The sequence below is a fragment of the Triturus cristatus genome, chromosome 3_1, assembly GCF_964204655.1.
Source record: "Triturus cristatus chromosome 3_1, aTriCri1.1, whole genome shotgun sequence".
NCBI lineage: Eukaryota > Metazoa > Chordata > Amphibia > Caudata > Salamandridae > Triturus > Triturus cristatus.
In genome coordinates this window covers 190562438-190581898 of record NC_140583.1, presented here as the reverse complement: position 1 = coordinate 190581898, position 19461 = coordinate 190562438, and the positions used below count along the sequence as shown (strand labels likewise).

The 19461-nt window shown below is 46.6% G+C and overlaps 1 protein-coding gene across 1 annotated transcript in view; it reads right to left on the bottom strand.

Annotated features, from left to right (window-relative positions):
* The window catches only part of METTL15 (methyltransferase 15, mitochondrial 12S rRNA N4-cytidine), a 785694-nt gene that overhangs the window by 146878 nt on the left and 619355 nt on the right, over nucleotides 1–19461 (bottom strand). The window contains exons 4-5 of the mRNA XM_085643642.1: nucleotides 10398–10589; nucleotides 88–266 (exon numbers count right to left, since the gene is read on the bottom strand). Coding sequence (XP_085499768.1) covers nucleotides 88–266; nucleotides 10398–10589 — 371 coding nt within the window. The remainder of the gene's footprint in view (nucleotides 1–87; nucleotides 267–10397; nucleotides 10590–19461) is intronic.

Genomic DNA, 19461 nt, shown 5'->3' with positions numbered 1-19461 from the left:
CACGATTTCAAGAACAAATAGATCCCTCTGGGATTTGGGGGATTAATATTTCCCCTCTCAGACACTGTTCAGAATTAATGAGCATACCTGCAACAATGCTGGCAAGCTGCTGGGTCCTGGTGATGGGGTAGATGCTGCGTGCCTGGACGATGGCGGAAGCTATTTTCTTGGCGTACCTCTCCTCCCCGTATGTTTTCAGGATGGACGCAAGCGCGTGTTGATCTAAAGCGTTCACAACATCAGCCGCGGTGGGCATGTCAGAGTACCTACGCACAAGGAAAGCCAATTAGTCCACTGACGTCAGGTTTCATTGACAAGAGGTGAAGCTTCATAGCACGGAGGCATAAAGCCAAATCCGCGAATCTCTAGCGAGCGCCTTTGAGGTTTTAAAATAAGCGACAGCCATCCCCTGCAACAGAAATAGATTCCACTTCTTTTAAAGAGCTCACTGTATTTAGAATTGTCTAAGAGCATTTAAATAGGAAAGAAACTCAAAACAATAGCTTTTATCCTGAAAATGTGACTGTAGTGACCAACATCTCTATATAAAGCCGACAAACTTCCCAATAATCTGAGGTAAACATTACTAAAGCATTCACACATCTAGAATTAAAAGGCAAGAAGTGCTATAAACAATGTTTAACCTGTTCAAAGGTTTAGACGTACATTGTACACAGAATGCATGTTTTATACACAGTCACATACACATGTATTATAGATGTGTATATACACACACCTACACACATATAGAGAGAGGGAGACAGACATTGAGGGGGTACATAGTCATACATTCGTACATGCAGATGTATAATATGTGTAATAGCAGGATTACTTACTCGTGCTTTCCATTACTCCAATGCTCCCTTCTTTGTCCCAGAATTTACTCTGAGGAGGATGTGCTACCTCCTCAGACTAGCCATCCCTTACAAGGCTTCCTACATCCTACAAAGGCCACGCCTCCAAACATGCCCACATAAAGGGCTGGCCTGCCCAAACCTCATCATCTTTTAAGTTTGTTCATCCGTCCCCACTGGGCGCCCCGAAGCTCTGGCTGCTGTGGGCAGCCCTCATTCTTTTTTCCTGCATATACTTTGTGGGTGGGGGAAAGCTGACACAGCCTTCGGCGGTGGCAATGGCTGTGGTTCCAAACCCTCTCCCCAAGGCAGACCCATGTGGAGGGGGTGCCTGGCTTGTACATGTCAACCATTGGGGCCATATTAGAGAGTTGACCCGGTTCCACTTTCACCGCCTTGTTGGTCAGACTGCATACTGCTGTACACTTCTGGAGACTTTGTGCCTAGGTACACAGGCATGTGCACAAGTGTTGTGGGTTGGTACGGCCAGCTTCCGTTCCTTACCTGGCCTGTCCTCCTGATGGGGATATGTGACTAAGGAAGCAAGGGGACCGGCTCTAGGCATGGCTGACGTGGAGGGGCCTAAATGTGGTAGTCCGCCATGCCTCATTGGCCTACTTACAGAGCATGAACATTATAAGGACGTTGCAACTCAACAACGAGTTTCGTGACCATGTATGGGAATTAGCATGAAATGCGTTCCTATGGTGGAGCGTGATCAAGTGAAGGCAGCGGCTGGGGCTTGAGCCCTTCGGAGAATGCGATACCGTGTGTGTTTCTGTCGAGCCCAGCAGCGGTCCGCCGTGTGTGGCAACAGATGCAGTCTGTGCTGACCATGCAGCAGAAACACACTGCTCGGAGAGCACCGGACGCCATCATCGACCACGCTCTGCCTTACAAACAATGACACACGAGTGTATTGCTTGCAGTTCTGGTTATCCTGTCAGTGTCCATGGCGGGTACAATCTTACCCATGTAATCGGTTATTCTGTTCAGGGACTTCTCTTTCACACGGCCTATGGCTGTGGCAGTTACTCGAGTAAAACAGCGACGTTTTCTTATTACTGGTGACTGGTGATATCACAACTGGACTCTAAGAACATTAGAGACAGCTTTTCATATAGGGAATGCAGGCAGCTTTAAAACAAGGTCAAGCGTGGCTAATACGTTTATAGTGGCATGGCCATAAAGACGTATGTGCAAGTTAACAGCCACAGTGAACCTTAACTCCCATCCCTGCCATTCATTACTGCATGAAGCTTGTGATGACATGTGGGGTTTATAGACGAATGATGTTCATGGTTGAATGAAAGGCTGTTCTACGGTGTAATAAAAACCTTTAAGTGACACTTTCGAGCATTGTTCAATTCTAATCAAATTAATTGATTCAGATTTACAGAAAAGCCATACAATAATAAAACAAGCACATGCGCCCCTGGCTTGTGTAATCAATATAGGATTCATGTCCCCAATAATACAAGAAGCTGTAAAGTAAGAGGACGCTCCTGGGCACAGAACATAAATATGTTAAAGCAGGGATACGAATCTCATACAAGGGGGGTTAACCAGGATAAACTTCGTGTGTCTAAGCAAACAATACTATCACGTGCTTTCGAAGGCCGAATAAGTGGTATATATAGAGTTTAAATATCAAACCGATATAAAATGAATTATAAGTAATTTGTAACCACGTCAGCCCATGCTTAAAAGGAGGGCCATGAGAAACTAAAAAAGCACAGGAACCACTAAAATGCAACCGTGCAAAAGAAAATAAAAACAGTTGGGGAGGGCGCACAAGATCATACAGTTTGCAAAATAAGGTGCAGGGTATAATTGCCAACACAAACAGCTAAAGACTGTTGGCCTTGTAGGCTTGTATGTGCAACACCCGCAAAATGTGCAGCTACGCAAGAGCAGCGTCATTTAAAAAGATCTTATAGATCCATGTGGCAGACGAAATAAAGGGCCGCGTGCAGCTGCAAGCATTATGCCAACAGCAGTCCTGAGAATAGTGGCAGGCCCAGCCTTTCATTATCCCCATAGACCTACCCTACCCCACCCCTGGCCATTTACTTTAATGGCAATGCTCCAGACACGCCCTGGGCCCTTGCAAAGAACGCCCAGATGGAATTCTGAATCTCGAAATGAACAATCACCACTCCCACCACTATTGACGTCACATTTCAAGCTCATGCTTGCAGGGCAAGCAAGACCTCGCCCGGCCAAGTGTAGGATCGTCACAGGCCATTCGTTCAGACCGTCACCCCTCAGAAAAACAAATAATCAAACATATTTCAAAAGCAAATTTAATTTTCAGCTGCCCAGTGTTTTTTTTCATCATCTTCTTCTTTCTCTCAAAAGGTGGGAGGGCAACGCCCATTTCGACCATTAATGCCAGCCGCCCCCGATTATGTGGCTCTAAGGGTACTACTAATAAGTGCTTCCTAAGGGAAAAATGAATGACTATAAGGTTATGTAACAGGCTTACAAAAAGAGTTGGTAAAAAAACTCTTTGGAACCTTGTTGGAGAGCTTAGGTGGGCAACAGCCACAGAAAGCATCCACAACTAGGCCAAAATAGAATAAAATTGGATAAGAAAGTATTTCTTGATTGTGCAACTTGCAAGATAAAGTGCAGCATGTGTTTGCCAGCATAGGGAGCGAACAGGCTATTAGTATGGCTTGTGCGCAAAAAGTGCAATCGTGTAAAGAAAAAAAGTGTTGGAAGATCTTAGGTATCTGGGAAGAAAGCAAAGTAAAATGCTACAGACAGTTACCAAGAGACCTTCCCGCCTAATAATTGCAGATACAATTTAAATCGGTAACAGCAGTTTATAAGTTACGATCCGGACGTTAGACATAAATCACATAAGGCAGAAAAGCTAGTAAAAGTATATGGGCTCCCTGATAACTATCTTAGCGAGTGGCGCTCTCCGTCGCCTTTGCTGTGACCAGCTGCCTTCTTTTCCGGCTGATGTATATATATGAGGCTACGGCCTGGTAGACCTTCGGGTGGTCAGTTCTGCAGCACAATAGAAGATCATCCTTAGAACTCCTCGTACTATATTTAAAAACCAAGGGACGAAGGTAGGTCCTCTGAAGGGCTAGGGAGCAGTCACACGTCCCATCTCTGCTGCAGTCGCCCTTGGACCAGGATTTAGTATGAGTGGACCTGCAACGTGCCTAACCAGAAACTGAGAAAAAGAGTAATTTGTTTCGGGTGGAAAAATCGAGTCAATGTAAGGTCCCTGTGCGCTTTCATTTCACAGACGGACTACTGGAGATCTAAGCACTATTTGTAAACCTCTTGCTAACTGACTAGGCCCCCTGTGTTTATTTACCAGATCTTTGGCTTCGGGCACCCTTTAGCCCCTTTGAGTCCAGAACAATACACTGGAGCACTAACTTCAGAACCCTATCTACTTGCTGTTATCAAGGTTTCACCAAGGGACTTTTTAAGGTGAGATCTCGGTCCAGGGGTACTCTGACAACCCATGGCTCTCTTGAGTAAAGAGCATAGAAGGTGTACCCTTTCTTGCTTTGTCTTTGCACTCTGTCTGTAAACCTATGACATTAGAATTCTTTATACTTTCTCGTTCATAATAGAGCGTTTATAAGTGAGAGAGGTCTTGTATCACAATTACGATGACAACTTTTATGTTACAATTGCTCTAGGTTTTTAAATGATACTTTGATTATGTGTCCTTAGATGCTTAGATGCCATTTTTAGGAGGTGTTGTTTGGTCCCATTACTTGTCTTATTATTAGTGTCTCAAGTTTTGTGTTTCTTTATGTATATTTACATGTTTATTAGTATTTTTTGTTCAAGTCTTGTGCTTTTTGTCTAAAGATGTTTAATAATTTTTTTGTATTTTGATTTGGTGTCCTTTACATGTGATTTTCAGCCCTGATGAAGTTGTCCAAGTAGAACGAATCACGTTGGGTGAGCTGAAGTTGTCATTTTATCTGAGAATATTCATTCTAAGTAAAGACTTTACACACTAGAAGATTGCCTTGGACTTCTTTTGCCTGGTGCACGCCCACTCATAATCGCACTTTCAGGATCTGGGCCACAGAGGTACCACGTAACAGCTGGTGCCGGGCTCTCGGAGCACAGGACTCTTGATTTGATGAAACAGGCACGAGGTGCAGAACCATCAGTCCGTCGTTGAAGCTTTGTTCTTTACAATGTAAGGTTCCCATCTGGGGTTTGGCCTATATATCCAAATATTTGATTAGCAAGGCACTGCTTGTATCTTCGAACGTTTGCAACATAGAGTACCAGTATTTCATTTTCACCAGTAGTAGTGTATCTTTGGTTATATTTTCTGGGTGAAGCCATGGGTCTGTAGAGCCAATTATTTTTAAAGTGAGCTCTATGTGTCCGAACCACAGCTGTTTATTACAGTTCATCAATCTCAGGATGTCCCTGAGTCCCTTTTGGTACTCTACAAGAACTGGTGTCGCCCTAAGATGGGTCCAATAGCTTACAGGGCGTAATGCAATATAATCTGCCACAGACCTAATTCACAGTTAAGCTCTGAGTGCTACCATTGGGGTCCCTGCGTTTAGGTGTAGGAGATGTCTCAAGAAGGCTTTTTTCACTTTTTTAAGGTCTCTGCATTAGTATGTGCCCTGATTTCTCTCCCTTAGGTGCTTGCAGCTTTTGCTTTAGTTTTATCCTCTTTACAGGCGACTATTGCACAAATCTCCGTACTGCCCCGAATTGTTGAGAGAGGACCATTTTAGATTTGGTTACTTGGCCGCCGCAGATCAACTTATCATCAATCCGTATGCCCAGCTAGTCAAAGGTTATTACCTGTTCTACTTAGTTGAAATATATCCTGAAGGTTGATTTTAATTTGGCATTTAATTTTATTATCATGAACTTTGTTTTCTGGACATGTATTGTTAATTTTCTGGATCTACAGAAGAGTTCAAAGCCTGCCAATAGGCGGTACATAGACAGTTCACTGTGTGCTAGAATAACTCATCTGCGAGCATAAGGTTCAGAAATTGATCTTTCCCCATCTTGGGCACATTGTGAGTGTTTGACCTGTTTTTTCAGCGGGTTTATCCCCAGACGTTTTGCTTTTAGGTCTCCTGTTTCTAACCTGTTTTTGTTGGTTTTAGATCTCTGGGCACTTTACTACTCCTGATCAGTGCTAAAGTGCCGTAAATTTTTATTATGGATTGGTGTTTCCATGATTGGCTTGTTTGACTTACTACTAACTCCCTAATACAGTGCACTGTGTGTGCCCAGGGCATTTATGTCAAATGCTGCTAGTGAGCCTGCAGCACTGATTGTGCCACCCACACAAGCAGCCTTGCCAAAGGTTCCCAGACCTGCCATTGCAGTGTCTGAGTGCAGTTTGGTACTGCCATGTCGACCTGGCAAGTGTGCCCACTTGCCTGGCCCTACCCTTCCCTAATCTTACATGTGAGCCACCCCTACGGTAGGCTTAAGGTACACCTGTGGGCAGGGTTCAGTGTCTGGGAATGGTAGGACATGTACTAATGTGTGTAACATGTCCTGATAGTGAACTAAAGTGAATATCGTTTTTCACTACTGAAAGGCTATCTGCCGATAGGATAGAATGGGAGTTTATTTAGAACATTATAAAAATGTACTTTCCCATTGGGACAAGATAGGGAGATCAAGTTTAGTATGCCTGAACTCAGATGATGCATCTTTTAGTAAGGATGATTTTTACATTCTGTGTTGTAAAATACCACTTTTAGAAAGTTGGTATTTTCTTGCTTAGCCATCCTGTGTGCCTCTGCTGGGTTGTGTATTGACCGTCTGGCTTTGGTTTGACAGGGGCTTGAGGTGTGCATTCACTGTAGACAGCCACGGGGGAGGTTCAGGTGTGTCCTGCCTATCCTGGATGAGTCAGAGCTGGGCTGAATAGCCCTGGACTGTATTTAGAGTAGGGGGTTGAGATTTCCTTGCACCTGAATGGGCCTGGTCTGCCTTACAAAATGCTGTTTCCACCTCCTGCTGGGAGGCTGGGCCAGAGAGGACAGAACTGGTTTAGACTGAGCACAAAGCCTCTCGGCTACAGAAAACAAAGGAAAATGCTGTGTAAATATTGGGGCCCAGACCCCAGGACTTTAGACCATTTCTGGAATTCAAGAGGTACCTTTGGCAAGGAAAAGAGCTGGAGAAACTGAAGGCAAAGTACTTCCCCCTTTGCTGTGTGCCATCTGGGGTTGGCCTGCAGCGGCTGTTTTTGCCAAGGAAACAACAAGAACTTTGCTGTGCACTGTGCCCTGCTCGAGGAAGATCTCCAAGGGCTTGAAGTAGAGCTTGCCTCCTGTTCTGAAGTCTCAGGGACACAAAGACTTTACCACTAGCTCCCCTGAACTTCCTTGCTGAGAGTTCTGGCCTGCCAAGAGCAGCCTGCTGCTGATTTGGGCTTCTGGAAGTTGTTCCTGCTGTTGGGAACTGGAAAAGAGATGCAACTACAAGAAGCGCGACACATCCGTACCTGTTTCCGGCGCATGGTCGCCGTGCAGAAAGATTTTCCACGCATTGCCATTGTGCTGCTGAAGAAACTGATGCAGCACCTGCCCACGGCTGGAGAAACCGCCGCACGCCCCATCGCGTGCACCGATCTACGAAATCCGAGATCACCGCACTGATTCCGATGAAGGCCCTGCTGTGCGGCTGCAAGAACCAATGCATCATAGGACCACGGCTGGAGAGACCAACCCAGCTCTGTTGCTGCCGCATCGAGAATCTATGCATCCCCGATCCCCATGCATCGCACCAGGGTGCCAAGTCTCACCTCCATGCAGAGTAAGAAACTGACGCATCACATTGCCTCCAGTGAGGAACCAACGCATCACCTCCCCTGCTTGGAAGTAGGGAATCAATGCCTCACCTCCCCTTGATTATGGAACTGAAGCATCACCTTCCCTGCATGTAAAGAACCGACGCATCATCTTCCTTGCGGCTTGATGCATTCTAGGTACTTTGTGTTGAAAGTGTTGCATCAATAGTTTGCTATGGACAGAACTGTTTTTATCTTCTAAAAGTCAATTTTATAACTGTATGTTGGATTTTTGTAATTTTGGTCTTGTTTGGTTTAGATAAAGATGACTTATTTTTCTAAACTGGGGTGGTGTCCATTTGTAGTGTTTTCACTGTATTACTGTATGTGTGCACAAATGCTTTACACACTGCCTCTGAGATAAGCCTGTCTGCTCGTGCCAAGCTACCAAGGGGGTGAGCAGGGGCTATTTTAGAATAGTATCCCCCTTACCCTGACTAGGAAGAAGGGTCCCTACTTGGACAATGGTGCAAACCATTGCCAGCTTGAGACCCCCATTTCTAACACTGGGCAAGGTTGAATAGTGTCTTCCCTATGTCGTTGAAATAGATTTTAAATTGGGCTGCTGCCAGTACGCACCCCTGTCTGACCCTCGACTGTATTCAAAATACGTTTATACACTTACCTTTGGGGTCATATTTTATGGCCGCTGTGTTTCCAGTATGGAGACTAATTAACAAATTCAGTAAGCACTTGGGAACAGCATTATCCTCCATGATCTGTCATAGTGTAGTCCAGTCCACGCTTTCAAAAACAGTCTTTAGATCAATGAAAATCAGGAAGTGTGGTGTTTTTTTGTAGCGTGACGTACTTCAAACAGATCTTATAAAGGCGCAAGACTTGGCTAATCGTACTCTGGCCCCATCTGGAAGCCAGCTTGCAAGTAAGACATTATGCCATTGTTCTCCATCCATGTCTTCAAACAAGTCAACAGCAGCTTGCCAAATATTTTACCTACTCCGTCCAATAACAAAATTGGGCGGTAGTTGGAGGGGTCATCCCTAGGTCCTTGTTTATGAATGGGTACTATTATAGATGTATTCCATGAATCGAGGATCACATCTTCCAGTACAAATGCATTAAAGACAGCTGTCATAGGGACCAGCCACACGTCCAGGTTCCTTTTAAACACATCTGTGGGCACCTGGTAAGAACCTGAAGCTTTTCCCAGGTTTTTGTGATGGGAGAGAGAATGTGGCCTAACAGCTAGAGTGGTCGGCCTCAAAGCAGGGGAACCGGGTTCAAGTATTGGAAGAGACCCTCAACATCCTGTGATTCTGGGCAGATCACTTAATCTCCCTGTGCCTAACAAAAAAATGTATGTGTTGTCTGTAACACAAGTGGTATTCAGGAACACCAAAATGAGTCTGCACTATTTAGTGCTACAGAGGATTTACTTTAGTCATGAAAATGTACTAGACTCCATTAAGGCACAAGATTTGACTATCCAATCACTGTGGTGTTTGTAGTGTACCTTGTGTGTGAAGTTTTTAAGAGCATAAAAAGTGGTGGCAAGTGGTTCAGAGCAAATGGAAACTTCATATGTTCCTGTGCAGTGTATGTTTCAGAAGATTTTTTATCATAGCCCACCAAGGTGTGGTTTGTAGTCACGCAGACGTATGAATGTGTGTGGTCTGTTCCTTTTAAGTATGTTCACAATTGTTTATGAACACCAATGATGGTGCAGAGTGCTTTCTCGCAAAATGAAAGCCTGTACACCCTATTCAAGAGTGTCAAGCATTGAAAGTTAAGAAGGTTTGTAGGGTAAAATTCATCCTTACAGACTTGTAGCCCTTGATTGAAGGCACTAAACTCCCTCTGACATCAGGGATGAGACCCGATCCAGGTAAGAACATCAGGAAGTAGATCCAATAGAAGTTCTAACTGCAAGAAGCCACATTTAGAGGCAAAAATAGTAGCAAAGTGGGGAAGAACCCAACAGAAAGTAAGTGAATGAATGTGATGCCTCCATTGCTTATATAGGATTCTAACAGGAACTGACATCACAAGCAAAGGCTGTACTGCATCGTGGATTGGGAGCCTGGGATAGGATTTTCTGATCAGACCATCATCCAAGAAAGAACTGTTTACAAAGCTTATTTATACACCATTTCTAAAATTCATGGCATTGCTTTGGCCCAAGAAGAAAACCCAAGTTTAACATCCTTTGCTCTGTGCTGACTTCCGCAACCCTCCTCCACACTTTAGGCTCTCCACTAAGCAAGGGCTAGAGTAGCTCTCCTCTCAGGATGGGAAGGGGAACCTGCTCCCAAAGATTTGCTGGAGGTGTAGCGGGAGAGATTGCTTCATGTAAAACAAAACTTGACTTCTATGCAGAGAAATAAAAATCTTTGTAAAGAGGGTTAGATTGACTCTGTGTAGGCTTCTTTCACAGCACAGCAGGAATAGGAGCCCACAAGAAATCCCACATCACATTCCCAGTAGCATGCCAGGAAACCAAAGCCTCGAGCAACTTTCTAGGCCTACTAATGAAGAATCCTTGAAATTAAAATAAAACATAAAAGTACATACTTTTACATTGGTTTTTTGAGGAATGTAGACAGTTGCACGTGGCACATCCTCTTTATATTGTGAAGGCATATTAATTGCTTTTCTGCAGTCAAATTTGGACACAGAACAGGCAATTAAAATTAAATTAGCTTTGACGATCTATGGATTACGAATAGAAAGGATTCATCTGTAGTCACCTGTCGCCATCCATCCTCATGTCCAGCGGCCCATCTTGTCGAAGGGAGAATCCTCGCTCAGGGGTGTCAAACTGCATGGAAGAGCAGCCCGCGTCCAGCAGCACACCATCCAATGACCCCGGCGTCACTCCCGCCGACGTCAGCAAAGACTCCGCCTCACTGAACCTGCCCAACAAGGACTGAATCTGTCCCCTAAAACAGAAGCATCGAGAGAGAGTGTGAATATCAGCATTTACCCTTGAGTCGTTGCCAGGACCAATCTTTGATGAAACTTTAAAGCAGAGAATCCTCTGTGACAGGTCGAATGCACTTATGCCCCACGAACAATGTTCACTAAAGTGTGAACCCACTGAATTCGAAAGAAGTACATACTTATGCGGTTAAACAGTTGCCTGCTTCATCTGATAACGTTGCTTGTTAGAGAATTAATAAATCGATTAAATTCCCAAGCTAATTTCACATTGGAAAACATATAAAAATAGAGTCTTAAAATTATAATACTGGTAGACTGCGGTGTTGCGCCAACTTTCTGAGGCCTGCAGAAATATCTCGATTTTCTAAAAAAAAACATCAATCTTATTCTTAACAGTAATACTAATACCATTCATACTTACTATACTGTAGAGATATGAGGTGGTCTAGTGGTTTCGAGGGTGGAGCGTAGTGGGAGGAGGAAGGGGAGGACTAGCCCGGCAGGAAAGGGCGGAGCGGGGGAGCCGAGTGAGGGCAGGGAGAGTAGGGCCACGCTTATGAATGGTTGTGAATAAAGAGCGTGAAAAGAATCTATCGTGTCTGTCGTTATTAGTATGACAGCGAGGACACGACAGCTGGCGACGAGGGTGGGATGGAGCTGAATGCTCTCCCAGAACACTAACGTGCAGACGAGACCGTTGAAGGACTGGACGCGGGAGAAAACGGCGGAAGCATCGCCACCCGCGGGACGCACCCTGAGTGTGAGGAGAGCCCAGCAGCGTGAGGAGCGAGAACGCGGAACGCACCCCGCATCGGAAGAGGGCCAGCGCTCGAAGTGCAGGAAGAAAAGTGACGACGCTGACACGCGCGTCCCAAGGTTAGAACCCAGCGTGAGGACCCTCTCACTGACCCGCCCGTTGTGAAGCCCCGAGTGAAGCAGATGTTGTGAGGAGGCCGGATGAGCAGTGCGCGGCCTGGGAATGAATGAAATGAAGCCTCAGGCACGACAGCACGTGTAAAGCCCCATGCACGTTATCAGCCCGGCGGCCATCTTGAAGTCAGGCGAAGTACAAGACGTCCCATGCAAGTAGACCCGGCGGCCATTTTGAAGTCAGGCACCACAAGAAATCAACAAGCACGGGCAAAAGCAAAGCCCACACAAGCATAAAAGGGACAGACAACTCAAAAAAAAAAATATATAATAATAAAATAAACACACAACAGAGCATCTAACGTACAAACACAGGAAAACAAGTACTTGAAGCAGATTTAACGCCACGTGAAACACGATGTCGCAACAGGGATCCCCAGTCCGCCAAGAAGCGAAACCGATCGTCGTGGGACTGTCGCATCTGCGCCCTCCAGAGCCCCTGGCGCTCGTGGTCGGAAGTAGCATGGGCCCTCGCTGGGAAGAGTGGATAGAAGATTTTGAGGACTATATCAAAGGCTCAAAGGTAATGGGGGATGAAGACCAACTGATCGCACTTCGAAACCTCGTGGGGAAGGATATCAGCAAGATGATAAAAGAAATCCCCGCCGCAGACGCGGGAACATATGCTAAGGTGCGAGAGGCCCTGGATAAGAAGTTCTTGCATAAAAGGAATGTGGACTACGAACGGTATGTGTTTCAGAGAGCGCGACAGGAGAAAGATGAGGTAATGGGCTCGTACATAACGCGACTACGGCGATTGGCGCGCCACTGCAACTTCGAAGCATTCTCGACGGATGATGCAATACGGCTGCGTGTGATTGACGGCTGTCAGTCAGAGTCCCTTCGCAGGAAATTACTGAAGAAGAGCCACACTTTAGATGAAATAGAGGAACTCACGAGACTACACGACCAGACAGAGGAACAGGCCAAGACAATGGAGGCAGGGCGTACGGAGCGCAAGGAACTAGTCTGTCAAGTACGCACCGAACGCCCACGCCGGGGATCGAGAGAACGAGAGCGGCACGCCCGACCGCCGTCGAGACACCGCCGCCCTGGACATCGACGGCCAGACTCGAGGAGGAGGAGCAGGCGCCAGGAGCATGGGAAGAAGACGCCAGTGCGAAGGTGCTACAGATGTGGGTACGACTTCCCGCACAGCGGAGCATGCCCCGCCCTGGGGCAGCAGTGCCAAAAGTGTGGCCGAAATAATCATTTTGAGACCATGTGCGGGGAGTACCGCCGTGAGAAAGACAAAGATACAACAAGGATGCCAAGAGGCGAAACGCGCCGACACCATGCGCGAGCAGTACATGACCGTCGGAAGTCATCGTCCAAATCCTCCCAGTCTAGCAGGGAGTCACGATCCTCAAGGTGGTCGAGAAGATCACCGTCTAGAGACTCTGAGTCACCATCAAGCGAACGAGAATATTCCGTGGAATATGCAAACATGATTGCTGATCCGGACCAGCTAAAAAAATACCCCCGACTGGACATCAGTGTAGGCACGCATCCCACAAAGTTTGTAATGGACAGTGGGGCATCCCTCAACTACATCCCAGTGACAGAGTATAAGAAGATGAACCCTCGGCCTCGGCTCAACCCAGCACATGTCCGCGTCTACACCTGGATGTCCAGGAAACCGCTCCCATGTCTTGGGAAGTTCTCGACGACGCTGAGGCACCAAACAACATCTGTCCCAGCCGTGATACATGTTATCGAGGGGCCTGAAGCAGACTGTCTCCTCAGCCTGCCGACGGCTGAACGGTTAAAACTGGTAGAGATACTCTACCGTGTCAGCAGTGACAACGATACCATCCACAAGTTCCCGAAGCTGTTCTCTGGGCTCGGCAAAATGAACAGAGGCCAAATTCGCCTCCACATAAATGACCAGGTCCGCCCAGTTGCCCAGCATCCACGGAAGGTACCTTTCCACCTCCAGCAAGCAGTGGAAGACGAGCTACAAGATCTGCTGAAGGCTGATATCATCGAACGGACAGAAGGCGCCACCCCGTGGGTATCTCCAGTAGTGGTCGTACCGAAGAAAGGAACACCAGGGAAAGTCCGACTATGTGTGGACATGCGGGTGCCCAACACCGCCATCGAGAGGGAGCGCCATCCAGGGCCCCACTTAAGTGACATGATAGCTGCTCTAAATGGGGCGCGGGTGTTTTCTAAATTGGACCTCAACAAAGGTTACCACCAGTTGGAACTCCACGAAAGCTCCCGATATATCACTACGTTTGCAATGCACCTGGGGCTGTTCAGATATAAGAGACTGAATTTTGGCATCTCATCAGCCGCTGAGATATTTCAAGAAGCTATCAGACAAACAATCCATCACATCCCTAACACGCTGAATTACAGCGATGACATTTTAGTCTACGGGGCAAACATCCAAGACCACGACACGGCTTTGGACAGGGTCTGCCATGCCCTCCTAGAAGCAAACCTCACGCTCAACAGAGAGAAGTGTGAGTTTCACCAGTCACAACTGAAATTCTTTGGCCACATCTTCTCTGGAGCTGGGATGAAGCCAGACCCTGACAAGGTGAGCACTCTGAACAACACCAAGAGTCCACAAGACGTCAGTGACGTACGGTCCTTCCTGGGCATGGCGAGCTACTGCTCAAGATACATTAAAGATTACGCCACACTCAGTCACCCCCTTCGAACGCTGACCAAACAGGGACAAGTGTTTGAGTGGACGTTGGAGTGCGAGCAAGCGTTTCAGGAAATAAAACGGGCCGTGGGCACGGTGGAGAGCCTGGCGTACTTCAGCCCAGACCGCAAGACCGAAATCACCGTGGACGCGAGCCCCGTCGGGCTAGGTGCCATCCTGGCCCAATATGATAAAGACACGGACCAACGCCACATAGTAGCCCACGCCAGCCGGAGCCTTTCCGACACAGAGAAGGCTTACTCTCAACCTGAAAAAGAAAGCCTCGCGGTGGAGTGGGCGTGCGAACACTTCCACGTGTTCATTTACGGCAAACATTTCACCATGGTGACAGACCACCAAGCACTCATCACCATCTATGGCAATCCACGGTCCAAAATGCCACCCCGCATCGAACGGTGGGGACTCCGCTTGCAGGAATACACGTTCACCATTGTGCACAAACCGGGGAAGGCAGCCAACCCAGCTGACTATATGTCGCGTCACCCCGAGGTCTCCCAGCGCCCCACACCATCTGTTGCAGACGAATACATCCACTTTGTAGTGGATCAGGCGCGGCCACCAGCGGTCCCCCTAGAAGTCATCCAGGATGCCACCCTGCAGGATACAATGCAGCAACAGGTGATTCGCAGAGTTCGAACAAACCGGTTGCGGCATGAAGACTCGGAGGATGAAAGCGGTGACCCAACAATGCGTCAGGAGTGGCAAGCATTCCGGAACGTGTGTGAGGAACTATCTGTCACAACAGACGGCCTGCTGTTAAGGGATCACCGAATTGTCATCCCCCAGCAACTGCGGCAAGGAGTCGTCAACTTGGCGCACGAAAGCCATCGAGGAGTGGTCGCAACGAAAAGGGCCCTTCGTGAGCGCGTCTGGTTCCCCTTCCTGGACAAAATGGTAGAGCACACTCTGAAAGACTGTCTGCAGTGCCAAGTGGTAAGGCAAGGAGACCCGCCAGCCCCCCTCCAGATGACGCCCCTACCGCCAGGAGTGTGGCAAGAACTAGCGATGGATTTCTATGGCCCCATGCCGTCGGGCAAGTATGTGTTGGTAATAATAGATGAATACTCGAGATTCCCCATCGCCCGGTTTGTGACATCCACCAACGCGGCTGCCACACTCACTATCTTGGATGAAGTCTTTGCAGCCTGGGGAATACCCACAGAGGTGAAAACGGACAATGGTCCTCCCTTCAACGGCCGGGAATTCAGTGACTTCATGACACTAATGAATGTTCGACACCGACGGATAACACCACTATGGCCGCAGGCCAACGGCACAGCTGAGAGGTTCATGGCCACCCTCAAAAAGACATTCCAGCAGGCCGCTCTTGACAAGAAAGACCCACAGGCGGCACTCAACGACGTACTCCGAGCGTACCGGACGACGCCGCACGCCACCACAGGCAAATGTCCAGCAACACTCATGCTGGGGCGCCCAGTCAGGACACGGATACCCACCTGGGAGGGAGCCCTACGACCAATATCCCCCAGCCGCGTCCATCGGGCAGTGGAAGCCACCGACAAAGCTCGCAAAGAAAGCATGAAGACGTATGCGGATGGCAGGAGACGAGCTCGCTCTCTCTCGTTCCACGAAGGAGATTGCGTGGTAGTCAAGCAGGAGCAATGCAAGAAGACGGATAGCAAGTTCAGAGCGGAACCTCTGACAGTCATTCGACAGAAAGGCACCATGCTGACAGCGGAATCGGACAACAGGCGCGTCACCCGAAATGTGTCTCACTTTCAGAAGTGCAGTCCAGCTCTGCAAGAGGCGCTCGAGTCGCGAATGACACCACCAAGAGCTCGACAGTCATAAGCGCAAGGTGAAGACGACACCCACCCGGGCCAGGAACTAGGTGCCAGCGCCACTGTAGTGCTTGAAGGACGATCGCTTATACCCCGACAGACAATCCGCCAGCCCAAGCGGCTAATTGAAGAAATGTAACTCATTAGTGACTCATTTCGTTTGCTAGCAAAGGGTGAGATGTAGAGATATGAGGTGGTCTAGTGGTTTCGAGGGTGGAGTGTAGTGGGAGGAGGAAGGGGAGGACTAGCCCGGCAGGAAAGGGCGAAGCGGGGGAGCCGAGTGAGGGCAGGGAGAGTAGGGCCACGCTTATGAATGGTTGTGAATAAAGAGCGTGAAAAGAATCTATCGTGTCTGTCGTTATTAGTATGACAGCGAGGACACGACACTATACTAACACAAATGATTGCTATTTTCGAATTCCGGAGCCCTTAAATGAAGGCGGGGACGGATCCATGAGTGGTTTGATGCGCTGCAGGCGTGTGCCCTGCTATTCGTGCTCCTGGTGCTGTTCTGCACTGTAGGATGCACCGTAGGATGCGCCGCGGATGTCCGCGGGCCTCCGGTCATACACTGCGTGGCCTCAACCGTTACGCCTGCACAATCTGAGATGGCGTTTCCCCCTCTGCGCCATTTTAAATAAACAGAAGCCTCTTAGACTTGCTCCCCAATTAGTGCCCCCCCCCCCAGTGTGTCATTTGGGAGGGGGTTTGAAGAGATGGGCGTGACAACAGGGAGGGTAGGGGAGACACATGGACCCTTTTCAGACAGCCCAGTCCCACCTGCAGTAGAAGTTTGAACCACCTCGCCACACTTTACTGTTGCACTGTTCCGCATTGGAGAGAGGGCATTTGTCAATCTAATGAGGCATGTGGCCCAATAGGTGAGACTGCGATGGTGTGGTCCGATCTGGAGCCAGGTATCACTATTAAGCTTCTGGTAGGTCTCATATATAAACAGGCTTTTATCAAAAGCCATAATGACAATTTGTATATATGCTGCTTTCCTGGCAGGATTATATGTTTTCAGACCTGCAGGTGTTAGTGGTAACTACATTACAGAATTGTAAGTATTCTATTTATCTTGGATATCGATACCAAGAGTTCTACTTTTGTTATGCTACCTAATTTGTATTACCAGGCATCATACACATTATAAAATACTACAAGAGAATGTGTATTATATTTTTACTTCATATTTACAGTTGTGATGGCTACCTTTGTGGGAAGCCCTAATCTAGACTGCCAGCAGGACTGCACGCTCAAAGAAATAAGAAAATGAACCCATTACAAGATATGCCCAACAGATTTTTATTAATCTGGTGCATGGGCACTCACAGAGCAGTAAATGCTTAAGTGCCTCTGTGCAGGCACTATGTGCACCAATGGCGTCTGGCACAGAAACTAGACAAAATGAAAGAATACAGCTATTTTCAACCACATTAGTAGACGTTATCCGGCAGGATATGCCAGTAGCACCCACAATACCGCAGACAGCACCAGAGGCCATGTCCTCCTGACGCAGGGGGGTCAACACACAAAGGCATTTTGGGGTATGCAAATTAGAACTCGCAAAATGTACTAATAATAGTGAATTGGCCCCAAAACCACTAAAATGTGAATATTTAGATACAACTAGAACAAATAGGAAGGACTCTGCCCTTTTAAACATGTTTATTAATGAGGTACAGATCGTTTTGGAGCCAATTTACAACGGAATTTAAGATTAAGTCAAAGAGAATTTCTATAGACTCCTTGCACTCATAAATGCTTTACCGATTCTGCCCCAGGGTGCGGTTATGTGGCTCTTGTTACTGCTGACAGATCAGCAGCCCTATCCCTGTACGACCAGTCAACAGCCTTCGGCACCAATTCTCATGATACAAATGCAGAGGTTTAACCAACGAGTTGACCGAACTCTAGGAATGGTGATGCACCATTGTGAAACCACAAACCCACTAGCCTAGTAAGTAAACAGAAGTTGTCAAATATTGAGAGTTGCAGGTACGCAATATTTGCAATAAAAATCAGTCAAATAAAACAGGTTGTGTGATAGAATATCAAGGCCAAAAATACATATATATATCCTTTCAACAAACAGTCCGTAATCAGTGCGCTCTGTTGCACAGCAGGTGCTCGGATGTTGAGGTTGGACCTAACCTCGCAAAAATCTTTTTCACCAAAAAAGAAAAAAAAAAGATATATATTTATATATTCACTGAAAATAACATAGGTTTAACAGACGTTATAGTTAGGAATTAGCATTTAAAAAACCTTAGAAATTCACTGAAAAAACCATAGGTTTCAGGGACGTTATAGTTAGTTGGACATTTGACTCATATAAAACCAGAGAAAGTCGCCAGTTATAGTTAGTTGAGCTAACTATAACTCACGCGCCCGCAATGCACTGCTGATGACGTCACATATTACATCACTCAAGACATGGTCGGCGCCATCACTGATGACATCTCAAATGACATCACTGATGACATCACTGATTAAATCATCCAGTGAATGTGTTTTTCTCTAAACTTTAAATATTTTTCATATATATCTATGCCAAGGTGTATTGAAGAATGAGTGGATTTACAAGTGCCTGAAGGGATTATTTAGTAGGCACATGACTGACTGTATAAGTGAGTGATTGAATGTGTCTTACTGAACGCATAGGTTAGTGACTAAACTGTGTGAAAGTCTGTATTGGTCTCTCAGTTGGTGTGTAAGCGGCTGCATGCGTTGGTAAGTCTCTACATAGGTGTCTATATGGATTATTGATTTATTTTCTGAGTATCTGTATGAGTGCCTGAGTGTCTATGTGGGTTGGTGGAGGGGGGTGTGATTCTGTGCACAAAAGTCTGAGTGGGTAATTCACTGGTTGTATGGATTCAAAAGTGCATCTGGGAAGGGCTGTATGGGTGACTTAGTGTGTGTATGGGTGTGTGGTGAGTGAATGAATGTCTCTGTGGTATATGTGTGAGTAACTACATATGTTTTAAGGCAGTATATGTGAGTGTTGAAGTATATAAATTACTATATGACAGAGTAAGTTATTTGAAGAGTTGGTGTATAAATGAGTGTCTGCTTGTATCACTGATTGTATAAGACAATAAGTATGTCTTAGTATCTGCATAAATAAGTGATGTGGTGTGTGTATAAATAACTCAGTTGGTGTATATAACTGTATACATGAGTAAATGAGTATGTAATTCATTCTTTGCATGACTAACTAGGTGTGTGACTAACTCTATGGATGAGTGGTAGAGTGTGACTATGTATAGGTGTATCAGTACATATTATAGTACTGTATTGATGAGTAGCTGTATGTGTAAGACACTAGATGTGTGTATAGACCTAGGAAATAGTCTGTGCTATGTAGTATCTGGCATTCTTGTGAGTATGGTTTCAAAAATAGTAGTCTCCATTTTAGAGTGAGTGTATCATAGTTTATATTAGGGCATCAGT